Source organism: Ctenocephalides felis, unplaced genomic scaffold (assembly GCF_003426905.1).
Source record: "Ctenocephalides felis isolate EL2017-DRISC unplaced genomic scaffold, ASM342690v1 CF-g0.4_SCAFFOLD_01886, whole genome shotgun sequence".
Classification (NCBI taxonomy): domain Eukaryota; kingdom Metazoa; phylum Arthropoda; class Insecta; order Siphonaptera; family Pulicidae; genus Ctenocephalides; species Ctenocephalides felis.
In genome coordinates this window covers 120,497,518-120,524,639 of record NW_020538040.1, presented here as the reverse complement: position 1 = coordinate 120,524,639, position 27,122 = coordinate 120,497,518, and the positions used below count along the sequence as shown (strand labels likewise).

The 27,122-nt window shown below is 28.8% G+C and overlaps 1 protein-coding gene across 1 annotated transcript; it reads left to right on the top strand.

The window, feature by feature from the left end:
* The first annotated feature begins 212 nt into the window (after window positions 1-212).
* On the top strand, window positions 213-26,572 carry LOC113375820 (putative leucine-rich repeat-containing protein DDB_G0290503). The gene is made up of 7 exons (XM_026615768.1): window positions 213-790; window positions 1,410-1,569; window positions 1,639-1,730; window positions 1,948-2,071; window positions 2,326-2,458; window positions 25,021-25,119; window positions 25,216-26,572. The coding sequence occupies exons 1-7, from the start codon at window positions 287-289 to the stop codon at window positions 26,570-26,572; spliced, it is 2,469 nt and encodes an 822-aa protein (XP_026471553.1). The 5' UTR covers window positions 213-286.
* Window positions 26,573-27,122: the final 550 nt, after the last annotated feature.

The following is a 27,122-nucleotide window of genomic DNA, read 5'->3' as shown; positions in this document are numbered from 1 at the left end:
ATAGTTTTGTCATATTCATAGCTATACTTGTTATATGTTAATTCAAAATTTTCTTAAAGCTATTAAATTTAGCAAGTGTAGTGATTGATTTTATGACTAATTTGAAATTTGTGCCACAAATGAACACCACCTAAAGTCTACCTCAAAACCTCATCAGGTCATACTACATTTTAGTTCTTTTTGACAGTTTGACGCAGTCGTTGTTCCCGCTGTCTTAAATCGTTGCGTTCGTTAGATTTATCGCTGTCAACAATTTTATTCTTTTATCATTTATAGTTGAATAATAATGGATGATCATGTATGCGGTGAAGATTTTTTATGTGATCGCGACAAACTAATTACTGTGTTGAAAAACTTGCAAGCAAAATGTGAAAAGTATGAGCAGGAAAATTATTCTTTGAGAAAAAGTGAAATTGCCTTAAAAGCAGTTCAGGATGATCTTTACAGCGAAGTGGATTTGATAACGAATTCGTACGAGAACAAAATTCAAGCCTTAACTCTTAAATATGACACTCTTATACAGCAACAAAATGAAAAATTGTCTGGCGTTGTGAATGATTATGAATCCCACAATAATTCTGTTTGCGAAGAGAATAAGGAGCTGCGTGATAAACTAGCTGAAACTTTCAATAAATTAGAATCTATAAAATCTATGACCCGAAATACCGTAAGTGAATTGGAGTTAAAACATCAAACACAATTGGAGGAAATTAAAGTTTTAAATGAGCAGAAATTGCTACAACTGACAGAAGTACTTGATAATACTATGTTAGAAAATAGGCAGCTGAAGGTAAATATTTATACAAGTACAAGTATAACACGGTAGTTACGTTAAAAAAAACTACCACTTATGTGAATCTGTGTTATATGGGACAAAGTGCTAGCACAAGTTTGGGCGCTACGTTCAAAGAATTAAATTTTCTTTAAAAGTAACACACATTAAATCATTTATGTATTTTTTTTTATTATGACTAACTAATAAGTGCTATTCAATGCCATTGTTTAAGCATTTTTTTGTACTACCGTAATTTTCATGTATCTATTTTTTTGCAATGAAATTTATATTTGCGATCGCTCGCAATATATTTTTTTATTGATACAGATCACATGGAAAACTACCTTCATGAAATTTTGTCACTCTTCCTTTTGTTGATACTGTAATTTTTAGTTAATTATCTGTCTCTTTTGCCTTGCAGAAAAAATATACAAGTGTGTTTAACATATATCTTGTTTTATTTGTGTACACCATTAAATTTAGATTCATGTTCAGATCATATAATTCTTACAGCATTTAATTTTTAAAATGCTGTATTTGAATTATATATTTTTATTTTTATTTACATAATATTTATATTATTCTTATAATGGTTTACTATGCTATAGAATGAGTTATTTTGAACTTATTTTAGGAAAGGTGCGATATTCTTAATGAAGAATCTTCTTGTGCCAAAGAAAACTTGAATTATAAAAAGCACGAGATTGATCAATTAAAAGAACATATTCTTGAACTGCAAGAACAGTTATCTATAGTACAAGTGAATCAAAATAGCAAACCAATTGAAAAGCATGGTAGGCTGAATTAATCACATTCATTTATAAAATGTATTGGAAACAATTTCTGAATAACATTTATTTTAGAGGAAAGAGGTAATTCACTATTTGCTGAAGTAAATGACAGACGATTGAAACTCGAACATATTGTTCGTCAACAAAAAGCTTCATGCATAGAGGTATAAAATGCTTAATTTTTTACAAAAGAAAACATTATTATTTGTTGCTGGAAATATTTATACATGATATAATTATGAATGGGAATTAAATGACACAATTTCTATAATTTTTATTTGGCTAAAAAACTATGTGTATGATATTTAATTAAATATTCGGTTTAATTTTTAGTGCACTTGCTCATAGCAATGCCATACCTATACATATTGTTAATTATAGATGAGACGGCAGTTTTCAAAAGCTATCAGAGAAAATATTTCAGTAAGAACTGAGGTCATAAGTTTTAACACAAAGTTAAATGATCTGTTAATGACTATTGGCCTGGAGGATGATCGATTTCACAGTATGTAGTAGTTAACAAATATTTTCTTAGTATGTAACACATGGCACTGTTAAATTGCATTTATGGAAAACTTATTTTAATTGTATTAGGTTATGCGAAAAATTGAATTTTTCATGGAAAATGAACAAAATATGATATAGTAATATTGAGTTTATCGGTAATATTCAGATTAAATTTAATTTAATTCTTTGTTTGTTATGGTTTTCTGAACATACTTGCATATGTTATGGCTATTTTTTTTTATTTACCTATAGGGGCTTATGAAGATTTTTGTTTTACTACCAAGATTCGAATTCAAGAATTGCAAGATAAAGTAGCTTGTTTACAGAAAGAAAATGTGCAGAATTCTAATGTGAATGTTTTATATGATGTGTTAGATAAAACCAGGTAGATATTTGATGCATATTATATATATATATATATATATATATATATATATATATATATACTAGATGACCTGACAGACGTTGCCCTGTACCCACCTCTATGTTTTTTTAATATCCTATACTAATATTTATACCGTTCAGTTAAAAATAATCATTATTGTTTTTCGAGTTACTATTTACACGCCAATATATGGGTGATGTTAAATGTAGTACTGTTTCAAATAAAATGATTATTTTTAATTCCCACAGTTAACACTTTAATTATCCCTTTGATAAATATTAAAATATGTTCAATAAAATTATATATTAAAAATTATACACTGCAATTTATAGAACAAATTTGTTTCCATTAGCTCAATTTATTTTATTGAATTTAAGGGTTATACAATATTTCCTGTAGATGTGGATGTTAAAATGAATGATTTTTTGTTTATTCACAGCTAAAACATTGCATTTATTGTCATAGCATAGATACACGTGTTGAAAATTGAAATCTTTTAAAAAAGTATAACAAATTCAGAAAGAATTAATATATACATAGCATGCGCGGTCAAGGTACAATATCATCTTGGATTTTTCTACCCAAAATAATTGCTTCAATAATGTTGCCTACAATTTTTATAATTTCGTACCATATTTTAACTGGCTTTTAGTATTTTAATATCTAAATTGCATTTTTCACACTAATAATTCAATATACATTATTACTTAAGTTCATATTTGAAGTGAATTATTTTGTCAAATTTTGTTCACATGTGCTTTATTCAACCTACTATCAACAAAATTATTGCAGTAAATAGATAGGAAAAAAGCGTATGCCCAGCTAATCTTAATCTAAAGTTCAGAAGTGAAAACAATTTGCATTTCGTCACCACCCCCCGCATTAATTGGATTATAACTGTTATAAATTATAATTCTGATTTTATCCTAACTTGTAATATACTATTTTAAAGGTGATTAAATGAGTTACAACTTTCTCTATCATAAATTTTACCGTAACTTCTCTTATTTTGAAACGGCGAAGGGTTAAAGGGCTCGAAAGAACTCCGGTTGAACAGCCGCGCACTCTTTAAACAATTAGAACTCTATCAATATTTGTGTAACAAAAAAATAATAAAAAGCAATAATTAGTCAGAAAAATACCTTGAATTTTCATATACATACTTTTACACGTATTCTTTCAGAGATATTATAATGAGAAATTGGTTGTTTTTTTAAATAGATTTTTTTATGAAATCATGAGTTTTTTGAAAATTGTTTGTACTAATGTTATGGTATTTTCTAGAATCCATCAAGATCTCTCAAACCAAGTTAATTCTAGATGGAAAACGATTATTTTTAATGTTGGTGGAAATGGCACTCATAAACTATTTGATGTAAATGAAAAAAAAAAACATTGTATGCGTCTTTTAATTGCATGATAGCTCACTCATTTTACACGCAGAAGTACTTCTTTTAAAGCTTATTTTGAGAACTATAAAAACCCATTTCCATAATTAACTTAATATTGTTCCTAGAACACTGTAAAATAGCAATTTATTAGGATTTTAATTGATATAATTTTGTTCATTACATGATTATCGTTAAAATGTATATTTTTGAAGATATTAGCAAAAAACGATGAAAAATGCAAAAAAGAAACAAATTTTCAGTAGCCAGTAACTTGAAAAGTATTTGCTTTTTTTGAAAAACATTATTGAACATTTTTCTCTTATAATTAGTTCTTTTATCCACACCCAACGTTATTACACCACTGAAAAGAAATGGCATCCCCCCGGGTAGTGCAAAGGAGTCTAAATTGTTTTCACTTTTGAACTTGAGAGTAAGATGAGCCTAATTCCAAAATTCCAAACGAATTGGAAAGCAGTAAAAAAAAGATCAGACCCAAAGCGCTCCATTGAGTAAATATTCCATACAAAATGCCAACCATATGAATTTTTGACACAATGAAACTTCTAAATAATTTTTTTTGTATTGTGACTTAGTATAGTAAGGCAAAGCGACTTTTCGACAATAGTAATGTAGACATTACATTTTCTTTATTTATAATCATGAATTTATTATATTTTAATATTGCCTTAGCATATAAGTGAATAGAAATGTTTGGCAAATGACAGTTGTCATTTGTTTTAAAAGTCAAACCATGCCTTATATATTTTAAAGGTCAAACAATGATAAGCGGTTTTTTGTAATTTTTTCCATTTATTTCTACAATCTAACTATATTTCTATGAATCATTCTAGAAAATTTTCCAAACAAACTTCTATACTATATATATATATATATATATATATATATATATATATATATATTTTTGAATAGTCTTGAATTTGATGTTGATATATATGTTTAATTTGAGTTTAATAATCAGGCGTAACATCAATAAAAATAGTATGAGTTTTTTTTAAAAATTTATTTATTTAAAATCCATACGTTTCGGCTAGCATCTTAGCCATCATTCAGTGGTAATCAAGTTAACTATAAAAATTGAAACTAAATAAATTATATGAAAGGAAATTTTGTGGAAAAACAATAATAATAATAATGGTAATAAAACACTTACAATTTTGTATCCTAATATAGCATATGAAACCATTATTAATCCATGGTATGAGTATGTGCACATTGATAAGATATATATTTTTTAACACAAACATCACAAATGGTAAAACACACTAATAATCATGATAACTTAACAAGTTGTCGAAACTATGTATTTACTCTTTGGAGTTTAGGATAGAAATGCCACATTTTTCTCAAAGCAGTTTTTAGCATGTGTTGATATTTTTTGGAAAATTTAAAAGGCGATGGGATTTTGTTATTTTTTAAGGAATTTTGACACGCTATTAAGAAACCACGTGTTCGTTTCGATAAGGGCCGTATTGTCATTGCGTTTATTTATGACTCTGTCGTTATGTAATTGTAAAAACAACCCCTCAGCGAATCTTCTTTTAATTGTATTCTCTTCAAAATGTAAAATTTTAGGGTTAAAAAAATCGATATTATGATTTAAATTTTTAATATGCTCAGTTAACATTGTTTTAAATTGCTTAGGATTTTTTGAATTATTTTTGTGTTGATTAAGGCGTTTACTCAGGTTTTGGCTAGTTTCTCCAATATAAAAGAGTTCGCAATTAGAGCAATTAATTTGATATACTAAATTCCTGAGGCGGTCAAAATTGAACTTAGATTTCATTTGTGTAAAAATTGAACTAAGGGTTGCATCACAATTACATACCAACAGAATGCCACATTGTTGAAATAGTTTTTTCCACGAGAAATATAAATCTTTTACGTACGGTAGGCAAATGACACCAGTATATGATTCTAAGTCTAAGCGGTTTTTATGATCTGTGAGGTCTTTTTGTTTGTTAAAAATGTAACTGCGTCTGTTATTTATGACCGAGTTGATTATGTTCGTAGGATATGAGTTGTTTTTCAGTGTGTTTATAACCAGGTCAATGTTCGTGTCCCAGAAGTTTTTGTCAGATAGTAATATGGCGTGGTCTGTTAAATTTATTATTGTCGCAATTTTCATTTTAAGAGGGTGGTATGAGTGGTAATTTATGTATCGTCCGGAGCTAGTTGGTTTCTGGTACCAGTTAGTAATTAGTCGGTGGTCATTTGTACGTATGAGTCTGATGTCTAGAAAGCTAATCGAATTCATTGTCTCTAATTCTACGGTAAACTGTAGTTTTTTATTAAAATTGTTAAAATTATCAGTAAATATGTTAATGTCTTCTTCCGGAATACAAGTAATGTAGACGATATCATTACTTGTATTCCGGAAGAAGACATTAACATATTTACTGATAATTTTAACAATTTTAATAAAAAACTACAGTTTACCGTAGAATTAGAGACAATGAATTCGATTAGCTTTCTAGACATCAGACTCATACGTACAAATGACCACCGACTAATTACTAACTGGTACCAGAAACCAACTAGCTCCGGACGATACATAAATTACCACTCATACCACCCTCTTAAAATGAAAATTGCGACAATAATAAATTTAACAGACCACGCCATATTACTATCTGACAAAAACTTCTGGGACACGAACATTGACCTGGTTATAAACACACTGAAAAACAACTCATATCCTACGAACATAATCAACTCGGTCATAAATAACAGACGCAGTTACATTTTTAACAAACAAAAAGACCTCACAGATCATAAAAACCGCTTAGACTTAGAATCATATACTGGTGTCATTTGCCTACCGTACGTAAAAGATTTATATTTCTCGTGGAAAAAACTATTTCAACAATGTGGCATTCTGTTGGTATGTAATTGTGATGCAACCCTTAGTTCAATTTTTACACAAATGAAATCTAAGTTCAATTTTGACCGCCTCAGGAATTTAGTATATCAAATTAATTGCTCTAATTGCGAACTCTTTTATATTGGAGAAACTAGCCAAAACCTGAGTAAACGCCTTAATCAACACAAAAATAATTCAAAAAATCCTAAGCAATTTAAAACAATGTTAACTGAGCATATTAAAAATTTAAATCATAATATCGATTTTTTTAACCCTAAAATTTTACATTTTGAAGAGAATACAATTAAAAGAAGATTCGCTGAGGGGTTGTTTTTACAATTACATAACGACAGAGTCATAAATAAACGCAATGACAATACGGCCCTTATCGAAACGAACACGTGGTTTCTTAATAGCGTGTCAAAATTCCTTAAAAAATAACAAAATCCCATCGCCTTTTAAATTTTCCAAAAAATATCAACACATGCTAAAAACTGCTTTGAGAAAAATGTGGCATTTCTATCCTAAACTCCAAAGAGTAAATACATAGTTTCGACAACTTGTTAAGTTATCATGATTATTAGTGTGTTTTACCATTTGTGATGTTTGTGTTAAAAAATATATATCTTATCAATGTGCACATACTCATACCATGGATTAATAATGGTTTCATATGCTATATTAGGATACAAAATTGTAAGTGTTTTATTACCATTATTATTATTATTGTTTTTCCACAAAATTTCCTTTCATATAATTTATTTAGTTTCAATTTTTATAGTTAACTTGATTACCACTGAATGATGGCTAAGATGCTAGCCGAAACGTATGGATTTTAAATAAATAAATTTTTAAAAAAAACTCATACTATTTTTATTGATGTTACGCCCGATTATTAAACTCAAATTAAACATATATATATATATATATATATATATATATATATATATATATTAGGGTGGTCCTTAAAATAGTCATTTTCGAATTTCCTTGCTCCCAGGGGCTCAAATGGTTCCAAATTGATAAAAAACAATTCTCTGAAAGTTTTAGCTCTTAATATTAACGTTTAGATAGAGCGCAATTCAATCAAAGTTTGTATGGAAAGTGCATGGAAAATTTTTTGAAAATTAAAAAAAAAATGTTTTAAGTATAACTTAGCGACAAATGAATGAGTTTTATTCATTCATTTGTTCGCTAAATTACATTTAAAAAACATTTTTAAAATTTTTGAAAATTTTTTCATGCTATTTCCATACAAAACTTTGATTGAATTGCGCTCTATCTAAACGTTAATATTAAGAGCTAAAATTTTCAGAGAATTGTTTTTTATCTATTTGGAACCATTTGAGCCCCTGGGAGCAAGGAAATTCGAAAATGACTATTTTAAGGACCAGCCTAATATATATATATATATATATATATATATATATATATATATATATATGTTTAATTTGAGTTTAATATTCGAGAGAACTTTGAGAAAGTTGTGACATTTCTATCCTAAACTCCGAAGAGTAAATACATAGTTTCGACAACTTGTCAAGTTATCATGATTATTAGTGTGTTTTACCATTTGTGATGTTTGTGTTAAAAAATACATATCTTATCAATGTGCACATACTCATACCATGGATTAATAATGGTTTCATATGCTATATTAGGATACAAAATTGTAAGTGTTTTATTACTATTATTATTATTATTGTTTTTCCATGAAATTTCCTTTCATATAATTTATTTAGTTTCAATTTTTATAGTTAACTTGATTACCACTGAATGATGGCTAAGATGCTAGCCGAAACGTATGGATTTTAAATAAATAAATTTTTTAAAAAAACTCATACTATTTTTATTGATGTTACGCCCGAATATTAAACTCAAATTAAACATATATATCAACATCAAATTCAAGACTATTCAAAAAAAATATATATATATATATATATATATATATATATATATATATATATATATATATATATGGTGTCTAAGTATTCAATGTCAAGTCAAAACAGGGTGATTGTATTGATCATAACTATCATGAACAAAATTAGAAATAAAAACATCACACATATTTTGAAAATTATGAGCTGTTATGTGCAACTTACACCTTTGATTAAAATGTTACCATTTTTTGGTTATTGTCGTTAATCTTCAATAATTTTCCTCATTTCAACTTTAGATCTGTAATCATAAAACATTTCTAGGACCACAATCAAAAATAATGACACAATTGCCCCAAGTTTTCAAGAACTAGGACCTATTGCTTAAAAATTTTAAATTTTCAAAAATGGTAGGTTTGAGAGGCTTCCTTTAAAAAAAATGCACTAAATTGTATCGGAAAGTTTCATCAAAAGTTGGCACATTTTAAATTAATAATAATGAAAATTGTGAAATTGTAAAATTCTTGATAGTTTCATAAAAAAAGAGTAAAAAAATAAGACCCAAAAAGTTTTTGTCGGTTGTTTCTTAATTATACTGTAAAATGATGAGAGATGAATATTGGACATGTTTCCTGATTAAGTGAAGCTGATACTGATACCACTTTTACCAAAATAAGTAAAATTAGTGAAATAAAGAATAATTTTGATCTTGTTTAGCTCAGGTTTATTGGAATGAAAGACATGTAGAAAAATGCCATCTCTTATTATAATAAATGTACAATTTCCTTTCTCTATCAATAAATGCTTCCTAATAAGAATCTGTCAATAAATATCTTCCTAATAAGAATCTGTTTATCCTCAAGGGCTTATCCTCTAGAGTTGATAAAGTAAGATATTAGGAAGTAACATTGGACATTTGGTCACTATCTTGTGGCCAGTTCGTTTGCCAGATTTAAATTCATAGTTCAACAAAAAGTCATATTTTACAATAACTTAAGGCAATTATGGGGTTATTATTCTTGATTGTGGTTTTAAAAATGTTATTCTTGGTTATGGTTAAATGAAGAAAAGTAATAAAAGTTGATCATAATATCCGAAAAATTTTGTTCCCCAGCAAGTCCATCCCTAGAAGAAATATCTTTACAACTTCTTGAAAATACAGTTTTTTTAAATTACAATAAACATATTTTTTACTATCGTTATGTAGATGACATTATCACTTCAATTCTTACTGATGATGTTACTATGATAATTGAACAATTTGGAAGACTGAAATTGGAGACAATGAACTAGATAAGTTTGTTAGACATAAAACTTATATGTGTTACAGATAATAAACTCATAACAAATTAGTACCAAAAACCTATCTTTTAATTGATATATTATTTTATAAATTTTCACAATTTTTTAATTGATATATTGCCCTGAAGATTGAAACTCATATATATATATATATATATATATATATATATATATATATATATATATTGTTAGCGAAATATATTGTGTGAATGTTTGAATGCATGTTTGAATATGGCGCGGATCATGACAGTCCCGTGCAGTTGGTAAGACTTGAGAGTAGGTGTGCAGTTGGCAATATTGACAGTACGAACAAAGTGAATGCATGCGAGTCGGAAACAGAGTAATATAGAGTGAAACGCGTAGAGACGGACTGGTGAGATATTATAATAAAAGTTAAAGAATACTGCACCGTGTTGTTTTAATTTAGAGTCCTGACAATAATTAATTATAATTAATAAGAATATAGACAATAATATATATATATATATATATATATATATATATATGTATGATTGATTTCTTGGAGGGCGTAACATCAAGTAAAAAATAAGTAAAGTAAAGATTTTTTTAAAACATCTTTATTTTTCCATACGTTTCGACGTAAAATTCTACGTTATCATCTATATGTGACATTTAATAATGTTGATGAGCGGAAGAGAAGATTTTTTACGCTAAATTCATAAAGATTAAAGTATACAAACGATAACAACAATTATTGTAATCTTTATTCAATTTTTTTAATTTATTTTAGTCTAATTTCAAAATGTTGTATAAAAATAAAGTTATACAATATTATATATATATATACATTTATATATATTGAATGGTAGAGTCTTGGATATATATTAGGGTGGTCCTTAAAATGGTCATTTTTGAATTTCCTTGCTCCCAGGGGCTCAAATGGCTCCAAATTGATAAAAAACAATTTTTTGAAAGTTTTAGCTCTTAATATTAACGTTTAGATAGAGCGCAATTTAATCAAAGTTTGTATGGAAAGAGCATGGAAAAAGTTTTAAAAATTAAAAAAAAATGTTTTAGGTATAACTTAGCGACAAATGAATGAGTTTTATTCATTCTTTAGTTCGCTAAATTACATCTAAAAAACATTTTTAAAGTTTTTGAAAATTTTTCCATGCTATTTTCATACAAAACTTTGATGGAATTGCGCTCTATATAAACGTTAATATCAAGAGCTGAAACTTTCAGAGAATTGTTTTTTATCTATTTGGAACCATTTTAGCCCCTGGGAGCAAGGAAATTCGAAAATGACCATTTTAAGGACCACCCTAATATATATATATATATATATATATATATATATATTTATTTGTCATAATCTCGGAGCCATATCTCTCTTTTCATGATTCCTCATCATCCGCTGAATCAGATTCTATAAAATAATAAGTCAATTGTAAAATAAAAATTATTTGAAAATCAAACTGAAGATGTTTGATAAAGACGAGATTTTCCGACCATACTTTAATGCGCCCTACAATGTTGGTTGCTTGTTATAGACATTATTCAATATAGCTATAGTGGCTCTTAAAAATTGTTGATAAAGTACGGGATTGAACTTGCACCAAAATTTAGAATTTTTCTGCTGAATTGTTCATTGACGTTGTAAGCTTTATAGTTATTAATGAATAGTTTGTACCTTCCAACAACCACGTTATTAGGTCTTTTTGCATTATATATTTGGCAAATATCTTAGGTGGTTTTCTGTTAAATTTTCTGTAAACCGAGTGTAGCAAACCCTTGTTGAAGATCGATATTTTTTATTTAAATTTTGTTAATTTATTTGAATTTTTGAGACTGTCAATTGTACAAGGTTGATAATCAAAAATGTGCAATCGCGTGTTTTGAAGATTTTTGTTGTACTTCACATGAAGAACCTGACACAAACGCGCGTAACATATCGTTTGAATATTGCTATTAGAGCCTTCCATACAGCAAAATATCAGTATAATATTGGTAATATGACATAACTAAAAAATATAGTCATTCAAATATTTGGATGCTAAATGGGGTTGAAAATAACCAGAGATATATTAACATTACGAAGTGAACTGGTTAGTTGTTTGCCAGAAGTTCAATTTCTTGTTAAGCTTTTACTGGTTGTGATTTCAATCCAGCCTTCTTCCAGCCTTCTTTCCAGAAAAAAAAGACCTTACAATTCTCTGAAAAAAAAAACGATTTTACAATTGACTTATTATTTTATAGAATCTGATTCAGCGGATGATGAGAAATCATCAAAAGAGATATATGACTCCGAGATGATGACAAAGAATATATATATATATATATATATATATGTGTGTATGTGTGTGTTTATATATATATACAGTGGTGTTGTCGGGCCGCAACGCGCCGGAACGTCGTTCCGGCAAATCATTTTTGGCCCGAACGCGTTCCGGCAAAAAAAATTAAAAAAAAAAATCGCTACATACAAAAAGTGATTTAATAAGTGAATTTTATAAATTATAATTTAACTAATAGTTATTAAACGTTCCTATTGTAATGAACAAACATATATATGCACAAAATGGGTTTTGTAATGATTTTTGTTTCTTACATTTTCGAACGGAACCGGAATGAACATGAGAACCGGTTCCGGCAAAAAAATATTAGCACAACACTACTGTATATATATATATATATATATATATATATATATATATAATAATATTGTATAACCCTATTTTTATACAACATTTTTAAATTAGATTAAAATAAATTGAAAACATTGAATGAAGATTACAATAATTGTTGTTATCGTTTGTATACTTTAATCTTTATGAATTTAGCGTAAAAAATCTTTTCTTCCGCTCATCAACATTATTAAATGTCACATATAGACTAAAATATTAATTTCTATTGTCATTATGAAAAAATTGCTTATATCCGTATAAAACATGGAGATTTATGCATACTATCAGGCCAGATGGTAGCTGAGTTTTTTAACTCTGCTGATGTTGGTACGCCAGGTACATGTCTGCCGTGATAAATATAAGGTTTTGATACTATAAGGAATAAAATATGTAAATGGCAGACATCATAAAATACATTCCAAAAAATTTTTTTCCCGCATTTTCAAAATCGTCTGTCACCATGTTAACCGCGCGATAATCGTCTGCCATTGGTATTTTACGATAGTAATAATATTATATTTTCAAATTTTCGAAACGGCAACCGTCGTAAAATGGTTCGGATATGGGCGAAAAAAAGGTACCTTTACCAGCTGCGCAGTAGCTGTGCCCGCCAGTTTCGGCTTCCCCATCAGTCAGTCCCCATCTCATGTAGGATAGGTATAGAGGAATCGATGCACAAAATCTCAGGTGTCGTAAAACACATACTGTCATCCGCCCACGGCCTCTTGGACTATAAATCATAAAACATTCAGAAAAAAATTGCACCATTTAATTTTTCAGATATATTACCGGTATATTTGTAATGAAATGCAATTACAATTGGTACATCACTGCTGACGGAAAGGTTTTGCTGATTTATTTATTAAAATAATGGACGTTATCAATATTAATTTTTTACTCTTTCAAAAAAAGGTTATAACATCAAAGTTTGAAATTATAAAACTATATTCAAAATAAAGATACAATCATTATAATTTTAATTTGAGGGATGAATCTGGTGTGCTGTTACCAATTTAGCAATTTTCGGTTCTATCTTCGTCAGAAGTAATCTTAAATCACCACGATCGACTATTTGTAATCGGTTTCTTTTATTTGTTAATAAATTAGTTGCAGCGCCGAATCCACGTTCCACTAAGTATGATGATGGAAATGCAATCAGAAATTTTTCAATGACAGACCAAAGTGGGTAAGCGTATTGGCCGGTATTAAGTTCTTCACCAATAGTATGAAGTTTTCCCGACTTGGCAATCATTTATGAAATATTATACGAAGCAAGCAAGCCATCGCCGTCTTGAGAGATTGTGGTTGAAAAGAGTTTTGCCACTGTCGGTTGTTGTCTAAATTTTTCTTTTAGAGTATGAAAATAACTTAAATTTTTATCTATTTTATCACCATGAATTTTAGTCAAATGTTCTTGTAGTCTAGAAGGTTTCATAGCTTTATTTGAAAAAGTTTTCTGACAAATCAGACACATTGGCAATGTAATATTTACAGGCGACTCAATAAAGCCATACGAGGGTCATGTAAAAAATAAGGTTCCCAACGCTGTACACTCGCCGCGCGAGATACTAGGGGAAATCCGGCAACACCATTTTCATTGTTAATCCTTGCCACTCCATTACAACTACCTGGAAGATCACTGCAAAGCTTAGTGCCAGTGTAACAGCCATCCGCGATGGAGCGCGTAATCGCCGTCACCGCCAGGTGTGAAATCCGTTCAGTCATTCGATTTTTGAACGCGAAGAAGCTTACACCTCCATAGACAGTTGGAAGAAGTTTATGGCAAAACTTGCATCAGCGTCCAGCACGTCCTCAAACGGTGCAGGGAGTTCTCCGAAGGACCCACAGACATTCACGACGAACAAAGGAGCGGGAGGCCATCGAGTTTTGGGACCGAAAATGTGTCTTGCTTACCGAGTTAATGCTTAAAGGGTCCACTATAAATTCGGACAGGTACTGCAAGACACTAACAAAACTCAAAAGAGCCATCCAAAATCGCCGAAGAAGAAGACCGAGCAAGGGCGTGATGGCGGAGTTCTTCGAAGCGGGTTTTCAGAAGTGGAAAACTCCTCAGAAAAATAGTTTGAAATAGTATACCTTATTTTTTACATGCCCCTCGTATTTCAAATATTCGATATTATATTGTCTACATTTTTTTGATTCAGCCATTATTATATGTAGAATGAAATGAATGAAATATAATATACATGATATCATTAATTGTCAAGCATATGTAATTACAACAGCAATAATACTTAACAATTATCGTGACACTATTTATTACTGAACAAAAAACTGCTTTTGGTATAAAATTATATTATCCAATAACAATACACAACGCCGGCTTAATCTGCAAATATCACAGTTGACTGGTCATTTGTTTTCACTATACTACTTAGTCAAGATTTGACCAGAGATTCAATCCGAGACTCTTTGGGGTGTGTAGGGGGTATAAAAGTACGAATATAAATACCTGTAGCTTATAATAACTGAGAGACTAACAAAAGTAACGTGAGAAAATCCTTCTTTCCGCGACCCAATAATGTTAACAATGCAATGCTTTATGCAAAATTAATCCATATATAGTAATTTGTTCCAATTTCTTTCTATAACATTATCCGATGGGGAATTTTTTGTTAGCGGATATTTTATTATTCATTATTAGATATAGACGTGGGATATGTTCTCAGAAACTTCTTAGTTTGCTCCATAAAGATAAGCAAATAAATACTACTCCTACTACTATATATAATATTAATATTCTAATATTTTTTACATTTGTGCTTTAAACGCCCCCCACAACTGAGCATCGCTCCTTAAATGGACCAAAGCCTTTCACCGCCCCCCTGTATTGCCGCAGCGCCCCCAAGGGGCAGCCCTGTTGTCAGGCAGCAGTGACAGCAATTTTCGCTTGGAAATATAGATAGCAATATGTTTCCAAGTGAAAATAGCAAAATAAAAAAAAATTTAAAAAAAAAAACTAAATTACAATTTTTTTTTGTCCAGTATCTTTGAAACGGCTAGACCTGCCTTTTCCAAAATCTAATTAGCACGTTTTATCAGTACGAATCGAATGTTTTGTTTTATTATTCAAATCGGTTGACGCGTGTTCCTAAAATCGTCGACGAAAGTTTGTATCTGAACACACACACACACATCCATTTTATCTAAGGCATGCCAAAATGTTGAGAAACCTTTGAAACGTAAAAATATATAAACATTTTCACTTTCGATGTTTTTGCGATTATTACAATTTACCCTACTGAAAGTTAATAAATTATTAAGTTATTCAATCAACATTAATTAATACACAGAGTGAATTTTTTAAACATGTTTGTATGCACTCGTTAACATATTTATATAATGCACTAAGGCTTTGCAGACCTGGCAAACCGCCTTTCGCCGGCCTTGGTTTTCAAAAGAAAAATTGCAATTTTTCATCATGATGATATAAAAAAATATTGATATATCACTTCAAAGTAATCATAAAAACTTTTCAAAAGAAATAACATTTATAAGCTGATATCAAAAAAAAAATTAGTTAAAAAAAATCGCTGAACAAAATCCTTTTACGAATTCAACGAATTTTAACGAATACAATAAAATAAAATTATTATCTTGTTCTTACATTAGAGTTCAAAATTTACACTGAAATACATTTATATACATCGTGGAATAATATTCGTGGTCATATAGTTAATCATAATTTATATAAATCAAATATTGACAATAATAATAATCATAACTAGTGGTGTATGGCATCGTGCCTTAAGGCAAATTGCTGGAACTTTCCGTAACGTAATGAAATATTCGAGAAATATTAAATGTTTTCAAATAGATTATTATAAATACTGTAACTTATATATATTTACAGAGAAGTAAACCAGTTGGTATTGGTATTTTGCCTTGAGGCAAGTTACATGAACTCCCCGATATGTGTAAATAATCGACTTAATCAATAAAAAAAAAAATTAATTTATGAGTGATTGAAAGTATTCCGAGAGGATTTATTACACATAATTGAAAACGAACGAACACGTTAACTCGGAGTATTTTCTAAAAGCAAATTCTCACAAATCAATAATTTTTTATAATTAAACCAGTTTCCGTAGGACTTTAATGGTTCAGTATGTTCATTAAGACTACGTACTCTATCGTTATACCAAGTAAATCGTCTAATTTTAATTTAAACAAACGTCAAAAAACTACTCATTTTCTTAAACTTTGATGAATTTTTAAAATTAAACTACTTATTGTAAGGCCGTAATATTTCAGTAAGTTCTATAAGACCATGATATATATCTTATATATAAAATTCTTCTGTAACAATGTAAGTTTCATTAATCCTCCTAAACTATAATTCGGATTTTCATGAATCTTCCTGAAGTTTGTTCGGAAAATTTTCTAGAATGTTTTGATCATAGAAATATAGTTAGATTGTAGAAATAAATGGAAAAAAATACAAAAAACCGCTTATCATTGTTTCACCTTTAAAATATTTAAGGCATGGTTTGACATTAAAAACAAATGACAACTGTCATTTGCCAAGCATTTCTATTCACTTATAGGCTAAGGCAATATTAAAATATAATAAATTCATGATTAAAAATAAAGAAAATGTAATGTCTACATTATTATTGTCGAAAAGCAGCTGAGATGTGCCATAATTAAAATAATATAAGATGCAAATAATATAACATGCGTCTGACAGTCTGCGCATGCGTATGACGCGCACGGCGAATCGTGTTCTCAACTGCGCGTGGTTTGCTTTTGCTTGCAATAATTTTGTTTGCGCACTTTGCGAACAGATTCGCCGTACGAATTCGTGCAAAGGAGACGAGCCATAAGTGACTGCGCTCAACAAATATTCAATTTGCAGTCGTTTTGACTTACTATACTAAGTCACAATACAAAAAAATTACTTATTCAAAAAATTATTTAGAAGTTTCATTGTGTCAAAAATTCATATGGTTGGCATTTTGTACGGAATATTTACTCAATGGAGCGCTTTGGGTCTGAACTTTTTTTTACTGTTTTCCAATTCGTTTGGAATTTTGGAATTAGGCTCATCTTACTCTCAAGTTCAAAAGTGAAAACAATTTAGACTCCTTTGCTCTACCCGGGGGGATGCCATTTCTTTTCAGTGGTGTAATAACGTTGGGTGTGGATAAAATAACTAATTATAAGAGAAAAATGTTTAATAATGTTTTTCAAAAAAGCACATACTTTTCAAGTTACTGGCTACTGAAAATTTGTTTCTTTTTTGCGTTTTTTATCAATAAAAATAAAATTATATCAATAAAAATCTTAATAAATTGCTATTTTACAGTGTTCTAGGAACAATATTAAGTTAATTAAAATGGGTTTTTATAGTTCTCCAAATAAGCTTTAAAAGAAAGTACTTCTTTGCGTGTAAAATGAGTGAGCTATCATGCAATTAAAAGACGCATACAATGTTTTTTTTTTCATTTAAATCAAATAGTTTATGAGTGCCATTTCCACCAAAATTAAAAATAATCGTTTTCCATATAGAATTAACTTGGTTTGAGAGATCTTGATGGATTCTAGAAAATACCATAACATTAGTACAAACGATTTTCAAAAAACTCATGATTTCATAAAAAAACCATTTAAAAAAATACAATTTCTCATTATAATATCTCTGAAAGAATACGTATAAAAGTATATATATGAAAATTCAAGGTATTTTTCAGACTAATTATTGCTTTTTATTATTTTTTGTTACACAAATATTGATAGAGTTCTAATTGTTTAAAGAGTGCGCGGCTGTCCAACCGGAGTGTTTTTCGAGCCCTTTAACCCTTCGCCGTTTCAAAATGAGAGAAGTTACGGTAAAATTTATGATAAAGAAAGTTGTAGCTCATTTAATCACCTTTAAAATAGTATATTGCAAGTTATGATAAAATCAGAATTAAAAGAGTTATAATCCAATTAATGCGGGGGGTGGTGACGAAATGCAAATTGTTTTCACTTCTGAACTTTAGATTAAGATTAGCTGGGCATACGCTTTTTTCCTCTCCATTGATTGCAATAAATTTGTTGATAGTAGGTTGAATAGAGCACATGTGAACAAAATTTGACAAATTAATTCACTTCAAATATGAACTTAAGTAATAATGTATATTGAATTATTAGTGTGAAAAATGCAATTTAGATAATAAAATACTAAAAGCCAGTTAAAATATGGTACGAAATTATAAAAATTGTAGGCAACATTATTGAAGCAATTATTTTGGGTAGAAAAATCTAAGGTGATATTGTACCTTGACCGCATGCTATATATTAATTCTTTCTGAATTTGTTATACTTTTTGAAAGATTTCAATTTTCAACACGTGTATCTATGCTATGACAATAAATACATGGTGATAAATTTGGAAAAACAATGTTTTAGCCGTGAATAAACAAAAAATCATTCATTTAAACATCCACATCTACAGGTATGTCTAACAATATTATATAACCCTTAAATTCAATAAAATAAATTGAGCTATTGGAAATAAATTTGTTCTATAAATCGCAGTGTATAACTTTTAATATATAATTTTATGGAACATATTTTAATATTTGTTAAAGGGATAATTAAAGTGTTATTTGTGGGAATTGAGAATAATCATTTTATTTGAAACAGTACTACATTTAACATCACTCATATATTGGTGTAAATAGTAACTCGAAAAACAATAATGATTATTTTTAACTAAACGGTATAAGTATTAGTATAGGATATTAAAAAAACGTAGAGGTGGGTACAGAACAACGTCTGTCGGGTCATCTATAAAATATATATATATATATATATATATATATATATATATTAATTTCAATAATTATTACAACTGCTAAATTATTAACATCAAGTAATATTGATAAATAATAACATAAATTTAAATAAATAAAAGTGCAAAGGATAAAATTTACATGAAAATAATATCCGTAATATGATTTGATATAAAATATAAGCAAATAATAATAAAAATAAAATTAATAAATAATATAAATAAAATTTCTGAATAATAAAATAATACTAGAAAAATAATAAAATATAACAAAATAACAATAATGGAAATAGTAAGATAATAATAATAATAATAATAATATCTATCGAATAGTTTTTGATATTTTAAAATCGATTCGGTAGTATGAGCTTAAATGTGGTAAAAAAAAATCATAAAAATCGTCGATTTTTTTTAACACCTCAATACAAGAAAACAGCCGGGCCGATCTTTACCAACAACTAATCAGGTTGATTCCCAACCAATATCTTTAGATTTGAATTTTCAAAATTGATTCAAAATTTCGGACTAAAACGTGGACGAAATTTTTTTCACTTTTCTGCGATTTACAAAAAAACAGCTTAGATGATCGTCGCGCAAAATTCATAAACGCTAGTCCTCATCGAGATGCATCGAATGGCTTTAAAATTTTTGAAATCGGTTCAGCCGTTTTTGAGAAAAAAAATCTGTTCACACACACACATACTTTTTCCAAATTTGGTCTCATTTGATTCAGAATGGCTTGAAACGCCGAGAAAACATAAAATTAGCGAATCGGATTTTTTTATGAAAACATAAACTTCTTCCGAAAGTTAATAATCATTTATATTTCAAGAACGAAAATAAATATGAAATAAATAAGTTGCTTTTTACAACTATAAGTAAATTAAAAAATGCCGCCCTAAAGTAAGTGCCGCCCGGGGCGGACCGACCCTACCGCCCCCCCTAGGTACGCCACTGCCTCCCTTTAGAGGTCCCTCATACAAAAGTTGCTTCATTTTGGATACTTCAACATGACCAAAAATTTTATTCTTATTATAAAATTTATTTAATCATAAGATATGTAAATAAAACTATGTAAAACTCATAAACTATTGTTTAAAGTTTTTTTTAGTTTCAAGTCTGGAAAATTTTGCACGGCTCTCTAATATCGTCGCCGTAACAGCCTCTAGCTAGCATAGAAGCGCAGAGACAAAATGCATTGGAAAAATTGAAACAAAGAAGAATTTTAATAATTTTTCTTGTAAAAAATTTTTTTTGTGTGTATGAATTATTTGAAAAAAAAAATTAAGAAACACATTTTTTGCTGAGTAAAATACCAAAAACGACGATTTTTTGCAATATTTGTATTGGAGACTTCTAAGGGAAGGTTCCAGGGGGTGAACCATAAGCTTGGGTGGATCGGTCTTACAAAGTTAGTTGGGGTTTGTTATACATTCGGACGCGATTGGAGCAAAATGGATTAAAACGGAATTTTTCAAAATTCAACCCAATCTGTGGGTCAATGCACGGGACATCAGAATTCATATAATATATATATATATATATATATATATATATATATATATATATATATATATATAGAGAGACTAGATGACCCGACAGACGTTGTCCTGTATCCACATCTACGTTTTTTTTAATATCCTATACTAATATTTATACCGTTCAGTTAAAAATAATCATTATTGGTTTTCGAATTACTATTTACCCAATATATGAGTGATGTTAAATGTAGAACTGCTTCAAATCAATTGATTATTCTCAATTCCCACAGTTAACACGTTCATTATCCATTTAACAAATATTAATAAATGTTCATTAAAATTGTATATTAAAAATTATACACTGCGATTTATAGAACAATTTTATTTCCAATAGCTCAATTTATTTTAATGCATTTAAGTGTTATCCAATGTTTTTAGTCATACCTGTAAATGTGGATGCATAATTGAATGATATTTGTACACGTGTTATAGATACACGTGTTGAGAAGTTAAATCTCATAAAAAGTATAACAAATTCAGAAAAAATTAATATATAGCATGCGCGGTAAAGGTACAATATCACCTTGGATTTTTCTACCCAAAATATTTGCTTCAATAATGTTGCCTATAATTTTTATAATTTTGTACCATATTTTAACTGGCTTTTAGTATTTTAATATCTAAATTACATTTTTCTCACTAATAATTCAATATACATTGTTGTATTGTGATTCAACCTACGATCAACAAAATTATTGCAGTAAATGGAGAGGAAAAAAGCGTATGCGCTGTGAATTTATTTACTGTGCTCCAATTTGCTTGATATTTTGGGAATATGCTAATCTTAATCTTAAGTTCAGAAGTGAAAACAATTTGCACTCCGTCAGCACCCTCCCCCCCGCATTAATTGGATTATAACTCTTTTAATTCTGATTTTATCAGAACTTGTAATATACTATTTTCAAGGTGATTAAATGAGCTACAACTTTCTCTATCATAAATTTCCCCGTAACTTCTCTTATTGTGAAGCGGCGAAGGGTTAAAGGGCTCTAAAGACCTCTGGTTGGACAGCCACGCACTCCTTAAACAATCATACCTCTGGCAATATTTGTGTAACAAAAAAATATTAAAAAGCAATAATTACTCAGAAAAATACCTTGAATTTTCATATTTATACTTTTATACATATTCTTTCAGAGATATAATAATGAGAAATTGGTTCTTTTCTTAAATGCATTTTTTTTATGAAATCATGAGTTTTTTTAAAATCGTTTGTAATAAAGTTGTGGTATTTTCTAGAATCCATCAAGATCTCTTAAACCAAGTAAATTCTAGATGTAAAACGATTATTTTTAATTTTGGTGAAAATTGCACTCACAAAACTATTTGATTTAAATGAAAAAAAAAAACATTGTATGCGTCTTTTATTTGCATGATAGATCACTCATTTTACACGCAGAAGTACTCATTTTAAAGCTTATTTTGAGCACTATAAAAATCTATATTCATATCTAGCTTAATATTGTTGTTAGAAAACTATAAAATAGCGATTTATTAAGATTTTAATTGATATAATTTTTTTCGTTAAAATGTATATATTTGAAGATTAGCAAAAAACGTTGAAAAACGCAAAAAAGAAACAAATTTTTAGTAGCCAGTAACTAGATAAGTAATTGCTTTTTTTGAAAAACATTATTAAACATTTTTCTCTTCTAAATAGTTCTTCTATCAATATCCGACGTTATTTTGAAAGAGATACAATTGCACCACTGAAAAGGGTCATTCCCCCGGAAAGTGGCAAAGGAGTCTAAATTAATTTCACTTCTAAACTTGATAGTAAGATGAACCTAATTCCAAAATTTCATGCAAATTGGAGCACATTAAAAATATTCCGACCCAAAACGCTCCATTGACTTGAGTAAATATTCCGTATCCAATGAGAAATATTTGAATTTTTGACACAATGAAACTTCTTAATAATTTTTTGAATAAGTAAATTATTTTTGTATTGTGATTTAGTAAAGTAAGGCAAAGCACGACTGCATTTAAAAGTTAAAAAATAATAATCTGTCAAATTGAATTGTAGCTAAGTTTGATGTGCGATCACTGACAGACGCATGCGCAGACTGCATCACCTGTTAGACGCATATTGACTGTAAATCTTATATTGTTCTAATTTTTGGCACATCTCATATGCTTTTCGGCAATCTGCAATGCAACATTTTCCTTATTTATAATCATGAATTTATTATATTTTAATATTGCCTTAGCCTATAAGTGAATAGAAATGTTTGGTAAATGACAGTCTTCATTTGTTTTTAATTTAATGTTTAATGTCAAACCATGCCTTAAATATTTTCAAGGTCAAACAATCATAAGCGGTTTTTGTAATTTTTTCCATTTATTTCTACAATCTAACTATATTTCTATGAATCTAAAAAGTCTAGAAAATTTCCCGAACAAACTTCAGGAAGATTCATGAAAATCCGAATTATAGTTTAGAAGGATTAATCATTCATACATAGTTACAGAATTATATATATATATATATAATAATATATATATATATATATAATATATATATATATATAAAAATATATATATATATATTAGGGTGGTCCTTAAATTGGTCATTTTCGAATTTCCTTGCTCCCAGGGGCTCAAATGGTTCCAAATAGATTAAAAACAATTCTCTGAAAGTTTTAGCTCTTAATATTAACGTTTAGATAGAGCGCAATTCGATCAAAGTTTGTATGGGAAGAGCATGGAAAAATTTTTGAAAATTTAAAAAAAATGTTTTGGGTATAACTTAGCGACAAATGAATGAGTTTTATTCATTCATTTGTTCGCTAAATAACATCTAAAAAACATTTTTTAAATTTTTGAAAAATTTTCCATGCTATTTCCATACAAAACTTTGATTGAATTGCGCTCTATCTAAACGATAATATTAAGAGCTAAAACTTTCAGAGAATTGTTTTTTATCTATTTGGAACCATTTGAGCCCCTGGGAGCAAGGAAATTCGAAAATGACCATTTTAAGGACCACCCTAATATATATACATATATATACAGTAAACCCTCGCTTTACGCGGCAAGTGCGTACCGTGCTGTATGGGAACCGTGCTATAAGAAACTCGTATTTAACATACAATTCAGGCTAATTCGTAGTGCGTTCTATGGAACCTTACATAGTGCAGTATGGGATCCGTGCTATGAGAGACTCAGAGTTGGTACAAATCGCACCATTTTTATCGCGCTGTATGGAGACCAAGAAATACCACTTGAAGTAGAACGAAATGACATGTAGGGCATTGACACGATTGACACCTTATTCAAAAATTGGCGCGACGCAGTAGTCAGCTCAAACGTGTTCTTAGGCGGCTATTATATAAACAGGCATGTCTAAAAGATAAAAGTCAATAACAAAATTTACATCAATACCCTTTTGCACAACGAACTTATGGGCTGTTGACCAAATACCGTGTAATAAGAAGTCCGTGTAGTCGGAGGGATGTCGGATTTTTAGCTCCGTGTAGTATGGGAACCGTGTATCCAGAGTGCCGTGTAAAGCGAGGGCCTACTGTATGTATATATATATATATATATATATATATATATATTAACAAAGTCTAATAATCGGGCATAACATCAATAAAAAACATGAATTTCTTTCAAAAATTTATTTTAAATCCATACGTTTCGGCTATAATCCTAGCCTTCATTCAGTGGAAAAATTAGTAGATCTTAGTGTTAAATTGGAAAATTTTAATAATCCATTGTATTAGGATATGGTAATGCACTACACTATGTATTATAAACATTAACTTGAAATTACACAATATTTTCACAAAATACTGATTTGAAAAAATCACAAATGGATAGTGTGTTATTCGTAGACTGGTTGAAGATGTTACATCTATATATATATATATATATATATATATATATATATATATATATATATATATATATATATATATATATATAGAGCGGGTCGATACTTTGCTGAAGAAACTGTACCTCTAAAACGAATTCTGATGTGCTGTACAATGACCCAAAAATAGGGGTTATATATATGTAATAATGTGTAAAAGTCTGAGTTTTGTGTTGTGCCTATTTAACATTTAAATATATATATATATATATATATATATAATGTAAGCCTTTTGCACAGGAATGAATTAGCCAGAGCGGAATCAAGAATAGATAAATTATGTTTTGAGAAACTTCGTCTTGAAGAGAAAATTTATAAGATGTCCAAAGATATTCATAGGTTAGCTTTTTTATTTTTACTACTGAGATATTTAATGCTATAATTCATATAAACAATTTTAACAATTTTAATATGAATATATTTTTGTACATGTAGATGGAAATTAGAATCTATGAAATATGCTGCTGAAATATCCAAATTAAAATTGCATATATCTGACTTAAAACTTGATCCGTCAGTATTATCTAAGCTTGAAGATAACATTTTTAATAACATGGAACTGAATAAAGATATGGTAGAAGATAACCAAAATTCACATTCAAAATCTAAGTGCAATGATGCTGAGGAAAATAAAAATGTTTTTGAATCAAACAAGTATGCTACTGACTTATCAAGTTTACTGGATGATTCAGAAAAGGGTAAGAAGGCCGACTCATTCGCAGAACATTTAAAAGATTTCTATTGTGACAAAAATTCATTTTCCAATGAAACAGAAAGTGCTTTGAACTTAGATATAGAAAAATGTGCAATAACTGAAAATAAGGTATGTTCTGCTGATACATCATTATCAGATGGTGTAAATGCTTCCAGTTCACAAGCTCCAAGTACATCAAGTAACCATTTTGAGATTTATGAAGATACAATAAGTTTAGGTGTTGAAAGTAAACATAGTCGATTTCCTAATCTTTCTGAAGGTCATAATAATCTAGATTCTAAAACTTGTTTATCAGATACTATTTCAAAAAAAAACATTTTGAAACCTGATGACACTGTTGCAATATATCAAGGAGCAAAATGTTATTTTGAAGAAGGTATTGCCAGTTCTAGCAATTTTAACATGTATGAAAATTCAGTTTTTGAAGAACCTAAAAATACTTTGATCTCATCTACGAGCATTAATTCTTCGAATGTCAATGGAGCAAACCCTTCAAATGCTTTTGAGATTTATGAAGATACTATATGTATAAGCACAGATGATAAAGCAAGTAAACCAATTAACGACAATAAAGCAATTATGACTATTAAGCCTTCATTAAGTTTTGAAATACATGAGGACACTATTTGCTTACAATCTAATAGCATCTTAACTTCTACTATCGTTAATCCTAAGAAATGTGTTTCTGATAAGACTGATGCTGTTATACTACCAAATATGGAATTTTCTAGTACTAGATATAATACATCCAAAACACCAGAAACATCAGTACATGAAAGAAGGAACAAGGAAAATATTATTCTAGATACTATAGATGACAACAGTGAAACAGAAATTATAACTAAACAAAGACCATCAATATTAAAAAAAATTGGAGGTTTACTACCTTTGGAAAATTTGGAAGATAATTTTATTAAAAAGGAAGTAAAATTTTGTAACAGTGTGAAGTCTCCTGTAAAATCAGATAATTTTAAGAAATCAAACATCATTAGGACTGAAGAAGTTAATAACAAGGTTAGATTTATTAAAGGCGATCCTAGTAAAGCATTAGTTGTAAAGAAATGGAAGCCTAAATGACAAGTATTTTTATAAATTTATATTTTATTTATAATATTTAAATATTTTAGTTTCTGTAAATCTTTCAAAGGATGTACTGGTACAATATATCTAAATATATTTATATTTTTATAAGTGAAGTACTTTTATAGCATTATTTGTTAAATAAACCTAAACTATAATGTGCATTACTAAATACTATGCTTATAAAATTCTTGTGTCATGATGTTTGTTGCAATACTTTTACGAAATGGTTTGACCAATTTTTATGAAATATTATAATCAAGTTCATGACTGAGAATCGGCCAACATCTGCCACAAATAGAATTTTATTTTTTATTTTTGATCAATTTCTTCTATTATATTTTGTTATAGTTTGTAATTAAATTCTAATGGTCATTTTAGTAATTAAATTCTTGCCAATAATAATCAAATCACTTTTTACTCTGCTTTCAGTCAGTCAAAAACAATGACTTAACATCAATTCAGATTTTTTGAGTTTATGGAAAAGCTTCAATTTTACTTCAAAGAATAATTTTTTTTTTCAAGAGTTGTCTAATTCTTACTCCTT

Excerpts from the sequence above, each read along its gene's own strand:
- LOC113375820 (XM_026615768.1), top strand. The coding sequence starts at position 287 with ATGGATGATCATGTATGCGGTGAAGATTTTTTATGTGATCGCGACAAA. Across the intron at positions 1,570-1,638 it reads CAAACCAATTGAAAAGCATG|AGGAAAGAGGTAATTCACTA; the intron begins GTAGGCTGAATT and ends CATTTATTTTAG. Across the intron at positions 2,459-25,020 it reads GATGTGTTAGATAAAACCAG|GAATGAATTAGCCAGAGCGG; the intron begins GTAGATATTTGA and ends CCTTTTGCACAG.